This window comes from Drosophila obscura, unplaced genomic scaffold (assembly GCF_018151105.1).
Source record: "Drosophila obscura isolate BZ-5 IFL unplaced genomic scaffold, ASM1815110v1 contig_179, whole genome shotgun sequence".
Classification (NCBI taxonomy): domain Eukaryota; kingdom Metazoa; phylum Arthropoda; class Insecta; order Diptera; family Drosophilidae; genus Drosophila; species Drosophila obscura.
In genome coordinates this window covers 1167924-1191641 of record NW_024542766.1, presented here as the reverse complement: position 1 = coordinate 1191641, position 23718 = coordinate 1167924, and the positions used below count along the sequence as shown (strand labels likewise).

The following is a 23718-nucleotide window of genomic DNA, read 5'->3' as shown; positions in this document are numbered from 1 at the left end:
TCGGGAGTGCACTCGCCCCAACAGCACCCACACCTGCCACCCGCACTTTAGCAAGAGTTAAAATTTGCATAAGAAAACACAGTCATGTTTAAAGTGTCTGCAAAACGCCCCTTCTACTTCCCTCTCCGCCGCTGCATGCAACAACATTTTGCATAATAAACAGATTAGTTTTTAAAGGTTATACCTCCCCCTCGCACGCATGTGGTATCCACACAACAATTACACCAACAATAGCCCCACAAGACGAAAGTCAAAGCCATGTACGCCCCAGCACATGTAATTAGAAACTTTTGAATATGCCTTGTTTTATGCAAATATATTTAAGCACTAGACTACTTAACCTACATACAAAATGTGTGTGTGTGTGTGCCACTGACACACATACATATGTGTGTATGCAGCGCCTAAGCAGCCCAAAAGTATGCTGCAAACATTTGTCATGTTATAAAAGCACCAACACATATCTAAGCCAACTAACACACATACATATATAGCACATACAAACCACACATACGGCACGAGCAATTCATGCTTACACTTACAAGGCTAAAAGCACAACACACAACAAATTGGCACTAACAACAAGAGAAATGCAACAGCAACAACAACATCACCAATAACTACACCAACTAAACAAAAGTTACAACACTAACAAAAAGTAACAAAAACAAGTGCACACCACTCAAACACAAAGAACAATTGGCACTAACAACAAACGAAAAGCAACACCAACAACATCACCAACAGTTACACCAACAAAAGCAACAAGATTTACACCAACAACAACAAGCCAAAGAAATGTTTAAGCAAGAACTGCATTTTCTAAAATATTGTGTGTGTTTCTTCTTTTCTTCTTCTCCCTCGAACACAACACTTTATTCCAATTTAGCGCTTGGCCTAAAAGTATGCTGCATCATTAGTGTCAGAGCGAAGGACTCCCCAACAACAGAGACACCAACAGGGCCAAAAACAACGGCAGTCGACTGCAGCAGGGAAATTGAAAATGTATGCTCATTAGGAGGACTGAGCACCCAGAAGCCAGAAGACGGGTAGGAAAAACCAACGGCAAAAGCGCATTACAAGGACCCCCGAAACGACAAGTTCCTAAGTCAAACAGCGGCACCAACACCAACGAACAACCAACAGTCAGTCATAATTACCCGGCAGCTACAAAGGGGAAGCAGATGGGCCGAAGGACAGCTGGCAAAAGTCAAGGACAAGCTTGAAAGTATTTCGCGAAAGCATGTACCGAGAGCGGCAGGCCCTAGCAAGTGACTTCTGGTATTCCCCCAACAAAGTGAAATAAAATGCCAGCCTCCTCAGCTAGCTGATGCGCCAATAAATTCTGAATATAAGACAAATTAACAGAGAGCTCGCGCGCCGGCGAATTATTGCCAAGGAAATTGATAGATTCGATTAGCGATCCAAAAATCCAAAAAGTAAACGAGAAAAATCGACAGAAAGGAGAAGAACGCCGACGACGACAACTCCGACAAAGACAACAACCGGAGGCTGCTTTAATTTGTCAGACGTACCCGTACCCCGGGCCACGCCTTGTCACACGACCACCACCGACGAAACCCGGCTGGAACGCCCTCTCGGATTTCCGAAAAATTCATCGCTTTAAGCCAACAAACAGCGAGTCATGCCTGAGCAGGATAATTACGATGATGAGGTAATTTCTTTTGTTATACTTTATTCATAAAGCCAGAAAACGACGGAAACAAACAGACCCGAACCAAACCGAAACGAAAACAAAAGGGAGACAAAACAAAAAATGAATACTCATATGTTTTAGCCCCAAATATAATTAAGCATAATTAATTTTAAAAACAAATACTGCGCGTGTGTGCGCGCATGTGCCGGGTTACAGAGTTCGTTTGGATTAGCGGAGGGTATTCAAAATTCAAACAGGAAACAGGGATTTAAATTTTCAAATTGTTTAATGACTGGGAAAATCGAAAGGCCGCAGGAGAATATGGTATTAGGCGAAGACTGGGAAATTACTTAGAGATATGATTGAACGGTTTCACCATAAACTTTTATTAAAAGTTTACTTCAAAAAAATAACTTTTACGATTACTAATAGAAAACTATCAGGCCATAACACATACATTTTTAAAATTTCATAGCTAGCTAGAAGTTTATGCCATAAATTCTACTCGAAAAGAAGTGAAATTTCTTTTAAAAATGGTTTGACTGATGAATTCCAGCCACTCTCTGACACGTTGGGAAATCCCTTTCAGTTTTTACGACACCTACCTTTCACAATTGTGCTTATTATTAGCTTCACTTTAACAGAGAGAGAGAGAGAGAGCTGACTAAGCTCTTACACCGCCACTCCAGGCAGCCCCCGACTCACTTTGATTCCAACTTGGATAAGTGCGTCTACGGCCACCATCGTTGGGACTGTGGGAAAATTTCACTCAACGACTTTTCGCAACTTGAGCATTCCCGCTCAAGCACTTTTCTCGTCTGCGCTGACGTTGATGGTCAACTTCCATTCGCACGCTTCGCTGCAGAAGCGTACTTTGCGGCTCTGTGGCATCAAGTTTGCGGCTGCGCTGCTAATTGAAATAAATTCCGCATGTTATTCAAATGCAAAGCGCTGACAGTGCTGACAACAATTGCAAAATTGAATTAGCTATGCATTGCATGGGTGGGGGCTGTGCCGTGCCGTGCCGCAATGTGTGCTTTGCATATTAAGTTTGTCTGTGATGTCAGAGTGTGAGGAGTGTTGCAGGAAGAGGAGGCCAGGGCAAACACGAAAATTCGGAGTGTCGAAACGGCTGCAAAGATAAACAGCCCAGAACAGCCAGTCAAAATGGCAATCAGGCATTCAAGCGGAAATTAATTAGACGGCATTTCCACGACGAATCGATGATGCCCGACGACGCGACGCCCCCATGGATAATGCGCGAAATTCTGGAGTAAAGTCCGTGTAGTCCTGCCCATCCGTTGGGAGGCGTTGCAATCTATTTTGACAGTGCTGCCAATCTTAGTTAAGTGCTGCCAATCTGTGGCGATGATGACAAAGGAGCGCCTCGCGGACAGGTGCAATTGTGCATTTAATTGCCGCTAAATTGTACAATGAATGTCAAACAGTCGGTGTTTTGACATTGATTGAGGCAATTTCCGATTTGGAATTTTTATAGGCATTGCAATAGCTATACGAATTTTAAATAGGGAATATTTTAGTTTTTATTTAGCTTTTAAATCCAAAACTTTCCTACAACTGTCGCAAGACATTCTGCAACTATTATTTATGCCACAAAGAACTCGTAAAATGTATCTTGAACTCAAAGCCAGAGTCGTGCCCCCAACCCAAACCTCGCTCCCATCGCTCTCAATTGTGTCAGACGTGTGGCATATTACATTTTTATTTTTGACAAATTCGTGCAACTTAACGACCGCCGACAGGCACGACGACACCTGCAGGAACTGGTTACAAAAATGGAAAAGTGAAAAGAGAGAAGAGAAAACAGAAAAATAAGCAATCATGGCCGTGTAATGGAAGCTCAAGTATGTGTTGACACAGAGGCGCACTCACACACAGAGCAAGACACTCAGACTCACACACACACGGGACAGTTATAGCAAATGCTGTGCCGTTATGGCCTTGAGCTAAGCTGCTGTTGACAACGGCACCCAATGCTAGATAAAGTGGGGAGGGGACAGGCATGCAGTCAGGACATAGGAGAGTGCCTGCTCGCACAAACATAGGTAGGAACCGTAGCAGACAATAGGGCTGACATGCCGGAAAGCCAGACGACACACAAGGATGCAGACAGGCACCGCATCCTTGTTGCAATCGTCCGTACACGCTGAAGGACTGTTTATGGATTTCACGTTTGGCAGGAAGGCAGCAGGCCATAAAGATTGCTTTCTAATGTCGTCTGCCTCTGTCCCCCTCCGTTGCCGATGCAAACGGAATGACAGTGCAGGGCTCAAGTCAAGGTTTACGGAATATTCTCAAACGGAAAACGAAAAACGGAAAACAGAAGCCACGGAACGAAGATTAAGCGCAGAGTGTAATAAGTCTGCTTCCAATTTATTGGCACTGAGTGATAGGCAAACAATTTCAGTCTCATCTCTGTCAGGGCTGAGATGTCCTCCTCAAAGGTGAGAGGTCACCTTGCAAGCGAAACATCTGCTTCTTAATGCGATTAACTCTGCCATCATCCTCCATGGCTGGTCTGCCTCATCTGGTTCAATTCCCCCACCAGTGGCCAGTTAATTGAAAGCGACACTTTCACTGTGCCAGCGGGGTGCACTGTACTCGGCCTCGTACTCCTTTCCTGCCTGGCTGCTCCTGCTTGCTCCTCCCACTGCAAATACGATAACTGGCGTCTATCTTTAATGCGCTTAAAAGTACGGAGGGGAAGAATTTTAACGCTCACAGCTTAATAACTATGACAACTTATGCAAATAACTGACGGCTTTTACTGGATCCCTCTCTCCGCATATCTCTATCTCTATCCAATCCTCTTTTGAACTTTTTGCACTCTCGGAGAGCAGCCAAAGTTTTCCCGAGCACCAACCGCAAAAGACAGCTAATGCTCCTTAGCTCTCGGGATGTGTTTGTGTGTTGGTGTGTTGGTGTTGGTGTCGGTGTATCTGTGTGAGCACTTCGCATCACATTATCTCTGCCCCATGGCCAGCTCTGGTGGCGGGACTTCATTTGGGTATAGCATTGCTTTTAAGCTTTTTCACTGGAGTTGAATTTCACCCGCAATTTCTTTTGCGGCCAGTCGGCCAGCCCCAGGTGGCTTTAACAGCAGAGAATAAGAGAACATTTCTGGTTTTCTGTGGATTAAATCTCAGGTAAGCGAGAATTTAATCAACTCCAGGCTTTTCCGTGTGCGTGTTTCACCCTCCCCGGGGGGTTGCGCTGCAAATCCTACCAAACGAAAACGAAAATGAAATGATAACAATGTTGATCCAAAATCCCCAGATATTCGAAAGTCAGCAGAAAACAAAGAGAAAAATCGCACAAGCAAACATCATTAAAAGGGAAAACCTCTTTACCTCGCTACCTCTTTTCCACTAGCGCTTCCCTAGCGTGCTCGGCAGTTTCCCTCGGCTGACATTCAGTTTTTCCCTCTGGTTTCTTTGTACACTTAAATTGCTATCCATTTCCATTACGATTTCCTCCGTTCGGCTCGTGCATTCATTTTCATATGTCAAGTGGTGGTGCATTGTGTGCAATTTTGGTTACAATATTTTTCCATTCACGCCGCAAAGTTTTCCCAGGCAGATAGAGGGGGTGGGTTTATCCGGTGGTTTATTGCAGTTCTGGGAAATGGATATCTCTGGAATCTGAAAATCTTTGGCTGCAATTCGAATTGGTAAAGTTCTCTTATTTATGGTCTCCTTATTGATTGGTGTTTTTTCCATTTAATTCATGATGTATTCCAGGGGATTAAATTGGATTTAAAAAACTGTTTTCTGTGGTAAACATGTCGTAGGTTGACAATAATTACGATACGAGTGGAAAAAATGGGAGATGGATGTTGGTATTTTGGGTCGTACCCAAAGAAGGGCCTCTGCTCCTCTGTCTTTCTGCCTTCTAGAGGATTGCTGCCTGGACGAAAATCCAGTTCATTCCATAGTTCCTCGAATTGGTATTCTTTCCTTCTTCATCATTTGGCATTTCATTTGAGACATAAGCATATCGGCCATATCCCTTTTTGCCCCCTTAAGCATCGCCTGGAGCAGAACTTATTATTTCTTCCGGCAGTAATTTTCTAATTCTAGGAAATGAAATGAAAAATATTTTTTAGGCTCAAGGCTCCAAGCCTAATAGCACGGCATTAAAAGTTTATAGAAATTAATAGCAGGCGCTCGCATGTGCTCTTCCTTTGCTTTTTGGTTGCCAAGGATGATGGGATGATGGCTCACATCATCGTGTCCCTCAATATCCCTCCAGGGCGTCATGCCAGGAAATAAACTCATTGAGTTCTTGCGGCAGAATGTTGGCCATTGCGTTGGCAAAATTGATGACTGTCATTATTTTTAATTCCTTTAGCGTTAGCAGAGCAACTCATCAAGTTGAGTGTTTAAATTTCATTTATGCTACCATTTTTGCATATTTACTTGTCGGAACATAGAGCAGAGAGGGAGAGTGAGTGCTCCCAGTCTCCAGCAATCAAGGAGAGTGTTTTGCTCACTTATGTAAGTGTCTTAGGGATGAATATGGATATGATATGCCAAGGCTTGACCCTCCTGTAAAGCATAAATTCCATTCAATTAAATGAAAATTAAGTATACGTCGCATGCGCCCACAAGAACTCATTACTCGTACTATTATTATTATTATTATTATTGGCGAAAACGAAGGTTCCTGGGAAAAGTGAATGGATATGGAAAGTTGCCTGAAAGCGAGTGGTTATGGAAACTTCTCGAAAGCGATGCGATGCTTTATGGAAAGTTCCCCGCAAAACAAAAGAAAGAGAGAGAGAAGAGAGGGGCCTCAAAGCGAATGTGCTCCCCCAAAAAAACACTCTCTGTGGTCTCTATTGTAGTTTGATAGTTTAGTTTATGTTGTTTTCAGTTTTGTTTGCTCCGCTCAGGTCCCGCACTGCCAGCAATAAATTCCAAGTGGTTCCCATGCCCAAGATCCTTTAAGGTGGGGGGGCACATGACAAAGGAGTCCTTATAAATAAACATGCTGGCTGGCTGGCGGGCGGGCTGGAGGGCTGGAGGGGGATGGGCACGCGTGTGTATCGGAGGTACACATGTTCTCTCACATGTTGTCTCCCATTTGTAAGGATATTTGCTGGGTTATTAATTAAGATTCGCGCTTTGCTTTCATGCACTAATGGGCAAAGGGGAAGCTAACATATATTTATGCGATTTTAATTGAGCTTCCTCTGTTTCTCTCTCTCTCTCTCTCTCTCTCTGCGTTCAAAGGATAATGGTTGAGTAAAGTTCTGCTGATGAAAATCAATGGGTTGTGGACTGTTTTGCCTAACGTTCAAGCTATATTTAATTACTTTCTGAGAATATTACAAATATTTTTAGCTTCTTAAAGGTTTCCTTCATCCTCTTCTCTGTCACTTTATCCCCGTCATAAGTTTGCAGCACAAATCCCAACGACTGATAGAGAAATATGTATGTATATCCGAGCGTTGCAGGCAATGTCCCCGCAATTAATTTGATAGATACCCAGCAACGCGACACGCACAACTCTTGATTAATACACACGAATTTTTTCACTATCTGCCCGAACAGACCAGAACAGAACAGAGCAGAACAGAGCAGAGTAACAGCAACAGTGGAGCTGCAGAGCAGCATAGTATGTAGTTTTACGAGTCCTTAATTAATTATACAGCTAACTGGCATGGCATTCAGTTTCGCTTTCGGTGTATTGTATTTTGTGTGTGTGGGTGACATGATGGACTGACTAGGCTGAAATCAGACGGGGTCCTCACCCCACTCTCGTGGACCCACATAAAAATCGGTATCAACTCGTGCGGGCTGCGTGCGAGTTTAGTTTTGTGTCGTGCTTAATTTGTTGTTGTATTTGGGGTTCTGTTTTCTGTATTTCTGTATTTCTTTTGTTGGTTGACTACATTAAATATGCATTAAGCGTTGATTTCCAAGGGGTTTTTCGGTGTTCGGGTTCTGGTTCGGGTTCTATTTTGTATGCATACAAAGGACGTCTTTATGTCGGAATATACGACTACGAGTACGTGTGGCTGTTGTGTATATTTAAGCCATTTTTGTGGGGTGTGGGAAAGGCAGGCATAATTCAGTGGTGGAACAGTTTATGGAGGCCGGGTTCAATGGCCCAGACAAAACCGAATCATCATCAGTTTGCTAATTGCATCTTGGCCAACCAATTATTTGCGGTTCCGGCCAGTTTGTTATAGCCTATTAGGGCTCCTCGTTCTCCCTTCATAACTCCACGTTCAGGCGAGTGGTAATGAGCCGCACGTGGCGCTCTTTATGTGCAGCATTTGCATTCAATCATTTCTCAATTAATGCGCCGTCTTTATTTCCAGTTGGTCTCCAGCAATCCGAACCAGCGGAACTGGCGTGGCATCCTCATCGCCCTCCTGGTCATCATCATTGTCCTCGCCCTGATTGTTACTTCGGTGGTGAGTATCCCGGTCTGCAGTCCGAAATTTCGCTACAATTTTATACAATCTCACAGCATGGTTTTTGGTTATTGTTTTAATGTTCGTTGCGGTGCCATCAGGGGCACATTGTGCACCGAAATACGCACACAATGGATGTACTCCTTAATTAGATTCCCAGCCAACAACACAATCTCATTTGCAGACAAACAAACAAATGTCGGTGAACCCGAAACCGAAAATTGATAGAACAAATGTAAAATACAATTACCATTAGTTTCACCCACACAAAACAATGACCCAAGCCAAGAGGGAAAATAAAATAGTTGAAATATATAGTAGTAGTTGACCAACAGCAGAAATACACAGAGCAGAGCTAGAATCGGTAGAAAAAGAGGTAGAGGTCTTGGCAATGCGAAGCATAAAATACTCTAAGCCACAACATCACAGGGACCCCAGAGTAGAATATAGAAACGCTCACCGTGGCCTCCCTTTCCTCTTCCACCCAAATAAAAGTGCACTCTGAAATGCACTTTTTATCGGTGTACACAACTGTTGTGTTCTAGTATTTTATTCATTGCTAAATAAACAAACCCAACCACCTTTTTTTTTTTTAATTGGAAACATTTTGCAAATTTCAACAACGCACACTGCTTGTGGCCTACTTTTGGGTGCTTGCCGAAAAAAAAAGAGAAGGAAAAGCTGAAACTGCCATTAAATATAAATGTTTATGTATATGTGTATATTTTAAAACAAAAATCTGATAAATTTATGTGTGTAAATACGTTACGTTCTTTTTTGTCTCCTGTCTGTTTGTTTCCCAATTTTTTTCGCAATTTTTGTGGCTGCCTGATCAAACATTTTTCTACACCCACACACCCACATATTTGTTGTCCATTTGTTGTACTGTGTGTGTGTGTTCGTTCCATTGTAATTGTAATTTTAATTGCATCTGTGTCTCTGTAACTGTATCTGTATCTGTGTCCATGTGTCTGTGTGCGTGAGTGAACAGAAAACAACATATAAAATTTCTACATATCTCAAAAAAGGTGCTGCTCACGCCCCCCGATGAGGGACCGCGCGTCAAGGGGCAACGCATCAAGCTGCAGGACATAGTCGATGGCCTCTACATGCCGCAGCACGCCAACGGCAGCTGGATCGATGGTACGTTCTGTTCTATCATTCAAACCAACCATGTCCATTCGCATCGCTTTTAATTTCCGCTTTTCCATCTATGTTTTTTTTTCGCAGGCGAGGAGTTCCTCTATCAGGACCATTTGGGTCGCATCTGTCTGCTGAATGCAGCCAATCGCTCGGAACGTGTCCTCATGTCCAATGTGACATTTGTAAGTACATTTGTGACCAGTCAGTCTTCCCCAGCCAAACCTTAGCCCTAGCCGAAGCCAAAGTCCTTTGTTTGCTTATTGCTTATCTCTCGGCGAAAGTATAAATATTTGCCCCGTCTTATTTACGACGAGCTACTAGCAACGAAGAGAAAGGGAGAGGGAGAGGAAGAGGAAGAGGGAGTGAGTCCCAGCAGTTGGCCATATCTCGAGTGTACACACTCGACTTGGCAATGTTAACTGATATTATGGCGCTCACACAAAAGTAGGCAAAACAAATGGGCCAAGTTATCGCGTGTGTGTGGGGAGGAGTCTCCTCCCGCTCAATCCTGCGATAACGATAAAAGGCAAAAAGATTTTTATGTCAATGACTGGGTAAACACTCATATGAATGAAGTAACGGAAGACGGGCGGGGCGGGGCGGGGCGGACTTCCACACGGAGGTAAAACGTTTTCCAAATGAATAATGCGCGAGCTGAAATTGAAAAACAAACAAATAAAGCATAAGGGAAACCAAAAGCAAAAGCAAAGCAAAATGAAAATGAAAGAAAAAGCCAAGGAAAACAAGCAGTAAAAAGGATGGTGGGGGGAAACTAAGTTTCTCTTTGGGGAAACGTTGGAGAAGTGGAATTTCGAGTGGCTCGAGGGCCCCAGCTATGCATCTAGCAACATCTAGCAACAAGTGCAATAACTTGAGTCAACAGCTGCCAGCCGAGTGCAAAATAATTAATGTCTGGCCCCAAAAACACCAAACCCAGAAAAAGGGCGGAAATGAGCAGTCAGACGAGCACACTGCAAATGCATATTCATGGCCATAAATACGAGTAGTCGAGCTGTTGTCAGGGCATCAGGGATCAAGTTATTTGCTTGCCAGCAAGAGCCAAGCCATGAATAGCTGAAAGCCAAACATTAACTTAAATCTGAAGAAGTAAAGTGGTTGCGTTGCTTCTTTCCCCGAACTTTGGCTTTGGCAGCATTTGGCATTCAATTGCCGTAAACAATGCCACAGAATTTGAACATTTGGCAACACCAAAACAGCCACGTACAAACTTCAGCCATTTCTGCGTGCGAGAATCCGAAAAGACCATTAAAATTTTAATTAAAAGTTGCGTATACGCAGCGTGTGGCTGTAGCAATTTTCCCTGTATAATTTTAATACGATTTCACCGCCCTCCCCCCCTCCATTCGGTACAGAAAACCCTGGCACCCTTCACCTTCACCATATCGGCGGACAAGCGGTACCTGCTGTTGGCCCAAAATGTTGTGAAATTATTCCGCCACTCGTATCTGGCCCAATACACGCTCTACGATATACAGACCAGGTGAGTGATCCAATTGCAGAGGCCATCTATAAGGTAACTTAATGTTCCATCCCTTCCCACTGATAGCGAGAGCATCAAGCTGCGTCACAGTCCACATCAGGATGAATGGCCATATCTGCACTACGCTCGCTTCAGCCCCAGGGGCAATGGATTGGTCTGGGTGCACAGCTACGATATTTACTACAGGAAGGAGGCGCGCGGCACCACGGCACATCGCATCACCCACGATGCAGTGCCCGGAGTGGTCTACAATGGCATTCCCGATTGGCTGTACGAAGGTACAGCACACACCACACAGTCCACTGAACTATATAATTCGATCGGGGGCGTATCATGGGAACTTATTGGAATTGTTCGCCCTTGTTTTGCATTTCAGAGGAAATTCTTCATGCAAATAATGCGATTTGGATGTCGGACACGGGCCAACTGATGCTCTACGCCACCTTCAACGACACGCACGTCCAGGAGCAGCACTTTGCCTGGTACGGTACGACGGGTCCATCGTCCGGTGGGGCTGCAGCAGCAGCTGCAGCAGCCTCAGGCACGCCCGCAGGAAGCGGTGGCTCATCGTCGGGGGGTGGCAGTAATCCGTATGCCAACCTTTACCCAGAAATCAGATCCTTACGGTAAGTCGTGACCCCATTATGGGGCTTTTGGCTATATCACTTTTCGATTATGTGTTAATGATGCCCGCCCCTCTCCATCTCTCTCTATCTCTGGTGACTTCGTTAGACCTAATGGCCCCTCCTAGCACATTGCTTAAAATTCATGAAGTAGAATAGAGGGAGAGAGAGAGAGCTGAACCTTTTCACAGGCAGGTGGATGTCAGACAGTGGCTTTAACCTTTTTGCAGACGGGGCCCTCTAACCCTCAATCGTTCGCTTTTCTTAGGTGTGGTGACAGATTTGGGCACCGAAATTAGTTTTCGGGGCCAAAGACAAAGCAACCAAAGCCACCTAAGCAATGTGTAGCATATTAACAACAGAGAGAGAATAGAAGTAGGAGTCGAAGGGGGAGTGGGAGTGCGAGTCTCTCACTCCATCCTAGTTGATCCCCTGTCAATGGGGTTTGATAAATTGCTCGAAAAGGTCCACCTTCGGGCAGAGAAGAGAGAATCGAAGGAAGGTGGAAAGAAGTTTAAGTCGCGTCAAGAATGTGGATGAAAATTAATGAATGCCTAAAAAGAAACAGACAGTTTTACTTAAACTAAAAATGTTTGTTCTATTTGCAATAGCTATCCAAAACCAGGCACTCAAAATCCCACAGTAACTTTACGTGTGGTCGACCTCAAGGACCCAAAGAAGGTGCACATCACGAACCTACGACCACCGCAAATTATAGCCAATGAGTAAGTGGACACAAGATACAGGATGCCTCTGACAGGTTGCACTAATGCGATTTATCCCCACCCCCGCTCACAGAGATCATTACTTTAGCAGCGCCAGTTGGGTAAGTGGCACAGAGATCGCTGTGGTCTGGCTGAATCGGCCCCAGAACATATCCGTGGTCAGTGTGTGCAAGAGCCCGTCGTTCGAGTGCATTGAGGTGAGTGTGCGCCAAACCGCTAAATAACCCAATGACCCCCAATCATCCGTTTGCAGACCCATCGGGTGAGCGGCGATGGACGCGGCTGGGTGGACACCGTCTCCGTGCCACTGTTTGCGGCCAACGGGAGTATCTATGTGGCCATCTCTCCATTACGCGACGGCCTGTTTGGTAAGTGAGCCATATGTCAATTTGGCTGGGCTTCGGGCTTTGTTCCAACGATTTAAGGTGCCGGTAATACAATGCCTGTTCCGTCTCCGTCTCTGTCTCTGTCCCTCTTCCGTCTCCGGCTATCGATAATCGCAGGCTATTTCCGGCACATCGTGCACGTGGACATCGACAATAACCGGGTGCTGCCCCTCACCCATGGCCCCTACGAGGTGAATCGATTGTTACACTGGGACCAGCTGGATAATTGGATGTAAGTACCTTCCGGTTGGGAGGGTTGGAGGGTTGGATTGGAATGGAATGCCACTGAGCCCGGTTTGGTTTGACTTCTCGCAGCTACTTCCTGGGCACCCCGGAGCGCCTGCCCTCGCAGCAGCATCTGTACCGCGTGTCCGCTCTGCCCGCCCGCCAGGGACAGGCCCTGCATCCGCCCGACTGCCTCACGTGTCCCGCCCTGATGCAGCGCTCCGATGGCTACGAGGAGGGTCACACCAAGTCGCCGCCGAAGCTGGTCACCGCCTGGGATGACGACTGGGAGGACTCCGAGGAGGTGGAGGCCCAAGCACCGCCACCGGCCATGCCCCTGGAGCAGCAGCCGCGTCCCGGCCGCGGGCAGAGTCCACCGCTGCCACCGCCACCCAGCGATTGCCTCTACCACGAGGCACAGTTCCCCATCACGCTGCAGGCGCGCTACGTTCTGGTCGAGTGTCTGGGCCCAGTTGTTCCCACCTCCATTATCTATGGCCTGAAGTCGAGCATCCCATCGAGTCCCAAGGGCACGCGACAGAGCACCCAACAGGAAGGACCCCCCACGGAGGGCGGAGAGGAGAACGTAGAGGTCGAACCGAAGTCACAGTTTCTGGAACTGCTCGTCACGATCCAGAATAATACGCGTCTCAAGGAGAAAATGGCCAAGACCGCCCTGCCGCAGGTGAAGACCTTCCCGGTGATGATCTCCGGCGGCTATCATGCCCAGGTACGGCTCTACCTGCCGCCCGTTCTGCGCGAGGACGAGATCACGCGATATCCCACCATTCTGCATGTGTATTCGGGTCCGGGCACGCAGCTGGTCACCGATCGCTGGCACGTCGACTGGAACACCTATTTGGCCGGCAGCAAGGATTACATTGTCGTCGAAATCGATGGACGTGGGTCCGCCGGTCAGGGCTATCAGCTGCTGCACGAGGTCTACAAGCGTCTGGGCAGCGTCGAGGTCTCGGATCAGCTGGAGGTCAGCGAGTATCTGCGGGACAATCTGCACTTTATCGACTCCCGTCGCATGGGCGTCTGGGGCTGGAGCTACGGTGGCTATACGGCTGCTCTGGCACTCGCCGGCCAGCAGGATATCTTCCAGTGCGGAATAAGTGTCTCACCGGTTACCAACTGGAAGCTATATGGTGGGTAATCTTACACCATAGTAAAAGTATAGTAAAACTCTCTTTTGTCGTGCCAGACTCTACATATGCCGAGCGATATTTGAGTTTCCCCAATGTTACGGACAACTACAAGGGCTACGAGGAGAGCGATCTGTCCAAGTATGTGGACAACCTACGCGATCGTCAGTTCCTGCTCGTCCATGGCACGGCCGATGACAATGTGCACGTCCAGCAATCGATGGTCCTGGCGCGATCTCTGACCAGCAAGGGCGTGCTCTACAAGCAGCAGATCTATCCGGACGAGGGACACAGTTTGTCGGGTGTCAAGCGGCATCTGTATCGCTCAATGACCGCGTTTTTCGAGGACTGTTTCAAGAAGCTGGTGAGTGCTAGAGCCTTGAATTAATTTTTGCCTTTTTTTTTGTATACCAAACCATTTATTTTGTATTATATTCTGCCACTCTCCTACCACAATTATATCAAAATATATATATATAACTCTCTCTTTCTCCTGCTCTCCAAAAAAAAAAAACAATATATATCTCACCCACCGACTCACCGCCAAAAAAATACCACAACAAATGCCATTTCCTTTTCGGTTACCCCCTTGTTTTTTTTTTTTGTTTCTGTATTTTGTCCTTACATCCTTACTCCCTCGTGTAGATCGATCAGCAGCAACAAAATCAAACAGATTCCATGGATTTCCTGGACTTTCATAGTTTCTATGGGCGCTAATTTTTGAATCCACATCCACCCTCACATCCTTCAGATACGATACCTAGGTACAGTCGTCGTTGTCTATTCTCGTCCATTGTACTATATTTTGCCTTCGTCGTCGTTTGCTCATTGTTTTCTACTTGTAATCCTGAATTTTCGTTTCCATTGATGTTGTTTCTCGTTGTCATTAGTTACTCGAAAATACTCGTACTCGTATTCTCAGTCTGTTAAGAGTTTATTCGCTGTTTCAATGTGTCTTTAAATGTGTCCATTTTTTGTGGGAGCCGGGGGACCGACAAAAATCTCTTTGTTTTTTTTTTGCTTTGAAACTTATGAGTTATCAAATCAAATATTTTTTGTTAAATATTTATCATTTTAGTACTTGTAGATGGCCCTTCCTTTTACCTACTTTCCTGCTGAATTAAATGTGCTTATAAAAAATACATATATATATTGCATTTAACTGCTCCTTTCCTTGCTTAAATCCTTGCAGAAAAAAACATTAAAAAAAAACCACAAACAAATCCCTCACATACTACATATTAATACCACCAACCTATGTTCCTTTCTGCTTTCCCTACCATTCTATTCATGTGCGTCTCTTATGCTATTTTCATAACTTTTAAGTGGAAAACAGGCGAAAAAACTTGGCTAATTCTACACCCTCCCACCGTCGTCCTGTATGCCAGTTTGCCAGTTTGCCACTTTCCCGGTTCGTTTCGCTCTTAATTTAATATGAAACGCGTTGAATCCGAAATACACTTGTTACACTTAAGGCTTACCCACGGCTTACGAGTCCGGGAATCATTTACGGTCCCCTAGCCCGCGTCATACTCTTACATAATCGTATGTTTGTTGGTGGTTCTCCGTGGTGCGTGGCAAAGTGCGGAGTTTTTGCGGCTTTCCGTTGATTTCGGTTAAATTTAGTTGAGTTTAGTTTGGTATTTCTCTTTTCTTGTTGTTGGTTTATTTTGGATGTCTTGTTCCAACTTGTTTCTACTTTATTTTGCTGCTGTTGTTATGAGTTCCATCGTTTGTTTTTCTTCGCCTCTTCCAAGGCTTACTCTTCTGCAAGTTTTCTTTTTTCGGTTCAAACATATCTTTGTCAGCCTCTCTTTCGAATCGTGCTCTATGCAAGTTTTTCTTTTTGGCTTGGTCCTAATTTCACGTTTATCCTTTTGGTTGATTCAAACAAATTGTTTTTGGCTGTTTTGGCTACATAAAATGTCTGTATGTATTTTTTTGTTCTTTCTCCCTTGGTTGCGACTATATGTGTGTGCGAGTGTGTCTATTTTATTGGGACTTGCTGTTGCTCGATGTGTTATTTCCTTTTATCCAAATACAGATACAGATACAACACGCAGAAACACACACACCGCAGACACACACACACGCTCACAGAGACTTGCTACTTTACCTAAATGTTTGCTTATGCCTTGATTGTGTCTTTCATGTAACTCTATCTCTCTGTCTACCTGTACTCCTCTTCTATAACTCTCTATCTCTATATCTGACTATCCGCCTATCAAAGTAGTAAATATTTGATGTTTTATTTGGAAATCTAATTTAGAACTAATTTCTATCTGCCAACACACAACAGGTGCCGCCGGAGTCGAAGGCCGGCCTGGGCAATGGCGGCGATATGCAGCAGTAATAAACATAATTTAGAGATGGAATAATTCTGATGGCAACACTCAACACGGAACGTGGGAACGAAATGTTTATTTGTAAATTGCATTAAATGTGATTTATCATTTACAATACAAACTAAAAAACAAAAAACAAAAACCAAAAAAGAAGAAAGCACAGAGACACCGAGACACACACAGCCGGCAGGAGAAACACCCATTAACAACTAAGTTAAATGGCATTTTGTTGAAAATTAATAAGCAATGAAGAACACTACTACGAAATCAAGAAAAGGAAAAATGTCCGGTGCTGAGCAGTGGCTAAAAGTGAAAACTAAGTGGAAAGCAGAGCCCAGGCAAAAAGCAGAACACGAAAAGGCCAAGCCAGTGTGCCCATAAAAGCGGAAACAAAATACGAATGTGTAAAGGAGCAAAATCAACATGGTTGTGAAAACATAACTTACACACAGAGGCACAGAACCAGACCAGAAACAGACACAGATAAAAACATGCATACACACACACACATACACTCGCACACCAATCTACACTCCCACAAGCGTAGAAGAGTGGGAGGCGAACGAGAACCACACAACGCGGCGCGCACAAAGGTAGGCAATAAAAAATTACGCATGCGGCTTTTCTCTGGTGACAGGTGTGACATTTTAATGCCCTTGCAGAGGGTATTACCATTTCGAGTGAAATTTCAATAACGGATATTCATACTAGAGATATATTCGTGATTCATGTGACCCTTTAACTGTTTATTTTCTTCTTTGGAAAATTCTCTATAAATTCAAAATCTTTCTATCGCTTGATCTGCCAGGGTATTGACCGCTTCGGTACTCCGAATCTGCCTTTCTTTATTGTTTATTTTTTTCTTTATTTTGCTATAACTTATGCAGTTTTTGCATAAATTTCCAATGAAGAGCAGACAGAAATAAAATCGAAAAACACATTTATTGAAAAGGCAAACGGGAACCAGCTGAGCTCTGAGGTGGGTGGGGTGATGGGCCTGAACGGAAATTGCCAGCATAAATCAAATTTGACAACGTTCTAAATGACATTTCTTGGGGTGTAGAAAAACATTTTTATCATTTGCTAAAATTGTGAATGTCTGATGGGTAAAGGGAGCCCATAAATTGTTCCTAAATTGATGAAACTTTGCTCATAATTGAAAAGAGATTCCAAATGAATTAAAGTAACTGTATTTCAGATTAAAGATTGTCTTCATTTGCATAGCTATCTTAAGGGCACTCTTTCTCTAATTTGATTTCTCTTAATCGCACATTTTATGATTGCATTTACTGCCACCCAAAAAACAAACGAAATTAAACCGAATAATGTCCGAGAGATGGTCGTCCGTGCACTGCCCCTCTCAGCTGGGGAAAAAGAGAATGAAAATGCGTTTGCAGTAAAGTTTAATTAAATCAAATGGAATAAAACACACAGAAACGCAACAGGCCATAAATAAAAAGCATAAATAATTGAAGTGAAACGGCATGTTGGACGGCAACCAGAGACGCAGAGACGCAGGCACGAGCTCTGCATGAAAATAATTTCAAATAAAAACTGAATTGAATTGAATTTTCAGTAAGCAAACAAGCAAGCAAGCAAGCAGAAAAACGCAAAATGGCCAAAGTTAAATTAAATTAAAGCGGAGAAAATATATGAGAAAAAAACTCCAACAAAAAAATTACGAAGCAAATAAACAAATTTAATAGTTTAAATGCATGTAAGTAGCGCGCAAAAATATTTAAAATATTTAATAGACAAATTGAATCGTTTTTGTTTTTTGTTCATTTTTATTGCCACAAGAACTTCGGCACACAAAACCGAAGGCAAAGCAATGCTAAGTAAATTTCTAAATTTCTAAAGGAGAAAGTAGTAGTGAAAGTAGAATTAACCAAACGACTAGTCCATAAGCGAAGGTGAACTAAAGAGTTGAATGAAAAAATGATGAAAAAGGTCAAAAATAGCTGCGATACACATTAAACATTAAAAGAAAACGAATGACAAAAATAATGCTCGAATTGTATGCAAAACTGCGACTGTCACAGGCGCAGGAGCAGGCAACGTTGACAAAGGACAAAAGGCACCGAGGCGCCAATGACACCGCATCGCATCGCACAGACAGTCCCGTCCCACTTCCAGCAAAAGCGTCCCAATTAGCAAGGCAACACCAGTGGAGGATTGGAGGATCCTCTACCATACATACATATTTTCCCCATCCTTTCAAAGTGTGCAAAATATGGCAATATGCAGAAAAGGATTAGCTTTAATTAGATTTCGGGCATGGCACACTTTTTTTTTGCGAGCGCCAGTTAATTAGCAAACCGCCAGGCAAATTGCGGCTCTTAATTATGATGGTTGTGCAGGCTACTGGCCCAGAAGCAGCAGTGGCAGCAGTTGGAAAATATATGCATGGTTATAGAATAGCTCGGATCGGGTTCTGCGGAGTGCGGTATGAAGCTAAAGGTGGGGCTATAATATTATATCACAAGACATATGAGAACGGGACAGACCTGAATGGTTTCGCAAGAACGAGAATAAAGGCAGGGGAGCTGCTAGCTTAAGAAATTCCCTGCGTAGATCTCCAAGGCTTAGTTACAGCTGATTAGTGTTAATATTATAGATGTTCTTAGCAAATAGGTATACTGCAGATATGACTGGATACATAAAACTGATCTCAAAATTAGGCAAGAAAGCCTTTAAATCGTATAGCCATGATAACCCTACTAATTGTTGTGAAACCCCAGGCAATTGTTGGCAAATCTAAGTCCAAAAAACTACTTTTAATGAGACATAAAGCTCAAGTAAAATTAAACCCAATGAAACCAAATTACCAGACAGCCTTCAAGTTATTATTCGCAGTAATGCCAGTTGAAGTTTTAGCACCTTAACAACTTGGTAGCTCTCACATAAGAGTACCACACAAGTATGTGGGTATCTCGCACCTCAGGAGCCATCTCAATGGCCCAAAATTTGCAGCAACTTTCGGGGCAATTTTAATAATAAAGCCACGGCTGTCGCAGAACAGAACACCCCAGCCTCTACCCCTTCGTGGCGTAGAGATCCCTCAGGTAGGCCTCTTGGTGGGGTGTTGGAAAGTTGCAAGGCAACATAAATTTCTGTCTGCCTGACACTTTTATGTGCGTCGCTGGCGGTTTCTGCCGTTTTTACGCGTTTTTAGACGCTGGCAAAACGCATGCCAATGTTTGGCTAAGTCCGGGGGTTTACGTTTACCCGTCCACAATTAACTCGCTGGAACACTCACACACACACACACACAGCTACAAAGGGAAACACACACACAGATACACCACCTGATGTGGTGTGGTGTGGTGGTCGGTGACTGACGGGTCTATGTGTGGGTTTTAGGTGTTTATTTTTAGTCTGAAAGGTCGTCACAGCTGTGTTAGATGTCGGAAAAGCTGAGTCTGCGGCTGTAAAAAGGCCAGCTGCTGCTGCTACAACCCCCTCCCCCACACACACAGGTCCCTGTTGACACACAAACACACACACCCGACAAAAAATGAAAGGACGAAGGTGTTTTTTCCCTTAAATGGGTACTAGGTCCGGCCTTCCCTTGCCTTTCAGATGAAGCCATAAGTGCGATGCCGTGTCGTGGGCGCCCAATGCGTGCTATGGAAATTGAAATTGCTCTAAGAAACAAAACGATACCGAATATTTAAAATGCTTTCTATGTAGTGTACTAAGGACCAATTACCAAAGAAACAAGTGGGAAAATTGATAACTATATATACATACATATATAGTACATATATATAGTGCATACATATATACACAAGAATGTGGAGAATTCTAGTAGAGATATTAATGAAATTTGCAATATATACATATATATAAATATACATAGAGAAGACACACGACACACGACATACGACATTATGAATATTGACTCAAATACCATTTAGTAATTATACAAGCATACAATACAATATATATACATAAAATATACACCTACTGATATTCTGATATATACAAGAATCAAATAACTATATATACGAGTATACAGTAGTCTAGTTCGTTTAGTGGATCAAGCGTTTGCATTATTCGAGTTATAAAACCAACAAAAGAAAACCTTAGAAAACCAAAAGCAAAACAACAAAAAACAACAAAAAACTCTGTACTGTTACGAAAAAAACAAACAAAAAATATTATTAGCTCAAATGGAAACCCGGGTGGATGGAAACTCGGTGTTTTGTGGTGGTGGCTCTGTATAAAAGGTAAACTGTAATATACGCCTATGGATAACTATGGATACTATACTTTGATATATGATAAATATATTTTATAAACAACTTTTACTCTTAAACAATAAAAACACTTTTAATACTCTGTCTTCAGCCTTACCGTAAACTATAAAAAACAAAACAAAAACAAAATGAAAAATGAACAAACGAAGAATAGATGAACTCCTTAGCCTAACTCAAGCCTAAACCAACGAAATCGATTGCAAATTGTTAGTTATGTTGTTTTAGTGTACATAAGCTTTAATGTGGTTAAAATTCTATTCGAATAACTTTGTTTCTAATCCTTTTTGTTAGAGAGCCTTTGAGCCAGATTAAACCCTAGCAAAACGAAAAGCAAAACAAACCTTTGTGATCCAACACGTTTATTCTCTTCCATGAAGCAAAACCAAATATAAAAAACAAAAACAAAAACAAGAACAAGAACATACAAAATATAATAATATGAATTTAAACTAATTATGTAATTACATTGACTTAATTAGCTGAGACGTTCAATAATTTCGCCAGGCATTTAGAAAACAAGAAAATCGGAGAAAATCATGACAAATGAGAGTACCCACAAAATAAATCAAAGCATGAAAACCAAAACTAAACCAATTAAATGTGATTATTTTTGCTTACTTTTCAGAGAGTGTTGCGGTACGAAATGGGCTTAGATTTTTTACTGAGGGGTGACTGCCTAGCACTTAAGTTGGGTGGTTTTCCTGTTGAGAAGTAATCCTTAGTGTCAAAGAACCCTCAAAAATGTTTTCGTCTGCTTTTTGGTAAGTTTGGAACAGCGTTGGCTCTCTCTTTTTCCCTAATGGTGATGGAAAACTAATACACAAGCAAGAAACACTTTAAAGTGTTCGCCCAAAGTGACTCATGAATCAACATTGCAAGTAATCCCAAAACTATCATTAACCAAACTGCCCAAATGCACATTTAGCCCTGGAAATTGCTCTTTGGGGGCAAACCCCACCCCTAAAAATTACAAGGGAGTGAAAAATGCCGATCAATTTCCTGGGCATTTGGCCAAACTAAATCAAATCCACACCTCTTGGGTCCGAATTAAAAATGAAATATTGCACTCAGTCTCAGTGGCCAAAAAGTGCTCCATTGAATTTGCAATGCCAACATTGGGGGTGTGGGAACCGTGGGCGAAAAGCACAAAATCGAAAATGTAAGCCGTGAAAAAGTCCGGGCCCGGCCATCTGCATAAAACACGTAACGAGCTGCATTCCATTCCCTTCGTCTCTCCTGCCGCTCTCTTATGGGTCCGAAAAGAGTCCCGTCCCGTCCCGTCCCGGACCGAGAGGCGTCACGGCACGCAAATGGCCACAAAATGTGCGCCTGGCATGCAATGGCCATCGGCTGGGGCCAGGCCAACGGACAGCAGCCAAGAGCTGGATGTGGGTGTGGGTGCTACACTGACGGAACCTTCCTGCGACAAGCAGGCAAACTTTCGACTTAATTGGCCAATTGTTTGCCAAGGCGCTGAACAAGAAAAAGTGTTGCATATTTGATGGCGTTTTATACAGTTCTTTCCCCTTTTTTTCGGCCGAAGTGAGACTGGTATTTGTTCTTGCGAAAAGAACCAGATATGAAAAGGTGGCAGGTTTTTAAAAGCCATCATTTTGGTGGCTAATAATTTATCGGAGCACTTTCGCGTAGCGTCTAATTGCCGCTTAGCCGAAACGCTCGCTTATGTGGGGGGGGAAGCGGTTATCGGGAACAAACATCTATATGTACATGAGTGTGTATAATGCATGGCTGCTCTAATCACGTTCATAATTGAGCCGCAACAATGGAAACGGCCAGCACAAATTGTGGCCCACTTAAATGGAGAAACCCGAGAACCACGCCAGAGCTGGGGGCGGACAAGGAAGGAGCACGCAACCACCATGGGAAAATCCATTCAGTCGGTGGTGGAATGACCTACACGTATGCCAGTCATAGTCATTATCTAATTTAGACAATAGCCTGCCATAGGAGGTAGTGTGGCAATGGCAATGCCTTAGTTTATCCTTGTAGAACATTTCTGATCGATTATGATTGCATTTTGACTGAAATGCTGGTAAGTCTTCGTATTTCTTCATTGATTCATTTAATCGATTTTATAAAAAACTTGATTAACATTCCCCCAAAGGCTCATGAGACATTTGTGTAACCATTTCGGTCATATCTTCCTTTATATTATGTTTAGCTTTAATATGTGTGTGTGTGTGTTCTATATATGTATAAGACTGTCAGATTTCCATAAGCATGATTTGGGTTCAGTGACCTAATTTTCGGCACCGTTTGGAGGATAGTTCTACCAACTTATGGCATCTACGATAACTGAAATGCAAATTTTAAAAGTGTACATTAATTTTTTGCCGATTCGTTATTCTGATCACACCAGCTTCTCCCCCACCACTCAAGTCAGCCCCCTAATGCCAATCAATTGCTGTCCAATGCTGCCATGACAAGGGTGCCTCCAACAGTTGGCTATTTTTTGCGCTATTGTGAAAGCGACGCTGGGCCGGGAACGGGAACGGGACCCGTCGGGACTGTCAGAAAGAAGCAAAACTCAATACATTTGTTGGAATAATGCCTTATATACGGACGCACAATACATAAATAATTTACATTTCGCATGGTCACGCACAAATCATGTGTGGCCCATACCAAGCCAATGGCTATGGCCGCCTGCCTCCGAAACAGTCAGTCAGACAACGAAAATACGATATGGTTGGGGTATTTTTGGTCCGGGGGGCGGTCTTGTTGTCTGTTCGGATACTGCATGATGCGTACAAAAGTGACAGCTGAACATGGAAACACACTCAAAATGTTAATTGATACGTATGCAAGGCGAGCAAGAGGCCGTAGAGCGGACAACGGTTTTCCTTTTTCTGCGAACTGGAGTCTTAAAAGGGCCTTACACATTGTAAGTGTTGAATAATTAACTCTTTTAAGCAATTTACCCTAAAACACAATAACAACACCTGCAGGCAATCAACCATTTTTTTGGAATAAAATCACAGTTGACTTGATATCTCCTAATATTTTCTATTTTTTTACCTTTTCAGTTGTTCAGCAGACTCGTAAATGCCCTTGTGGAGCGTGCTATAGTCCCTGTGGCCCGTGGTGCTGTGCAACGGCACCCTGTTTCGGGTGCTGTGGTGGCTGTTGCTGAGAACAAGGAATTGCAGAGGAAACGGATCTACAACTTCCATGACAAGTACGATGAGACCTGCAGAAAGCTTGAAGCTGTCGTGTACTAGTTTCTACGAATAAAGC

The 23718-nt window shown here is 43.5% G+C and overlaps 1 protein-coding gene across 3 annotated transcripts in view; it reads left to right on the top strand.

Annotated features, from left to right (window-relative positions):
- LOC111080796 overlaps positions 1 to 18043 on the top strand; it is a 34692-nt gene extending 16649 nt beyond the window's left edge. Inside the window, exons 2-16 of one of the 3 annotated variants that reach the window (XM_022376612.2) lie at positions 890 to 1675; positions 8007 to 8102; positions 9131 to 9245; positions 9333 to 9427; positions 10619 to 10746; positions 10813 to 11024; positions 11123 to 11372; positions 11981 to 12094; positions 12168 to 12291; positions 12348 to 12462; positions 12598 to 12712; positions 12796 to 13856; positions 13913 to 14217; positions 14499 to 14617; positions 16153 to 18043. In XM_022376612.2, the coding sequence (XP_022232304.2) occupies positions 1646 to 1675; positions 8007 to 8102; positions 9131 to 9245; positions 9333 to 9427; positions 10619 to 10746; positions 10813 to 11024; positions 11123 to 11372; positions 11981 to 12094; positions 12168 to 12291; positions 12348 to 12462; positions 12598 to 12712; positions 12796 to 13856; positions 13913 to 14217; positions 14499 to 14570 (2832 nt within the window). In that variant the 5' untranslated portion in view covers positions 890 to 1645 and the 3' untranslated portion in view covers positions 14571 to 14617; positions 16153 to 18043. The remainder of the gene's footprint in view (positions 1 to 889; positions 1676 to 8006; positions 8103 to 9130; positions 9246 to 9332; positions 9428 to 10618; positions 10747 to 10812; positions 11025 to 11122; positions 11373 to 11980; positions 12095 to 12167; positions 12292 to 12347; positions 12463 to 12597; positions 12713 to 12795; positions 13857 to 13912; positions 14218 to 14498; positions 14618 to 16152) is intronic. The other 2 variants (XM_022376613.2, XM_022376614.2) reach the window with 2 other exon arrangements.
- Positions 18044 to 23718: the final 5675 nt, after the last annotated feature.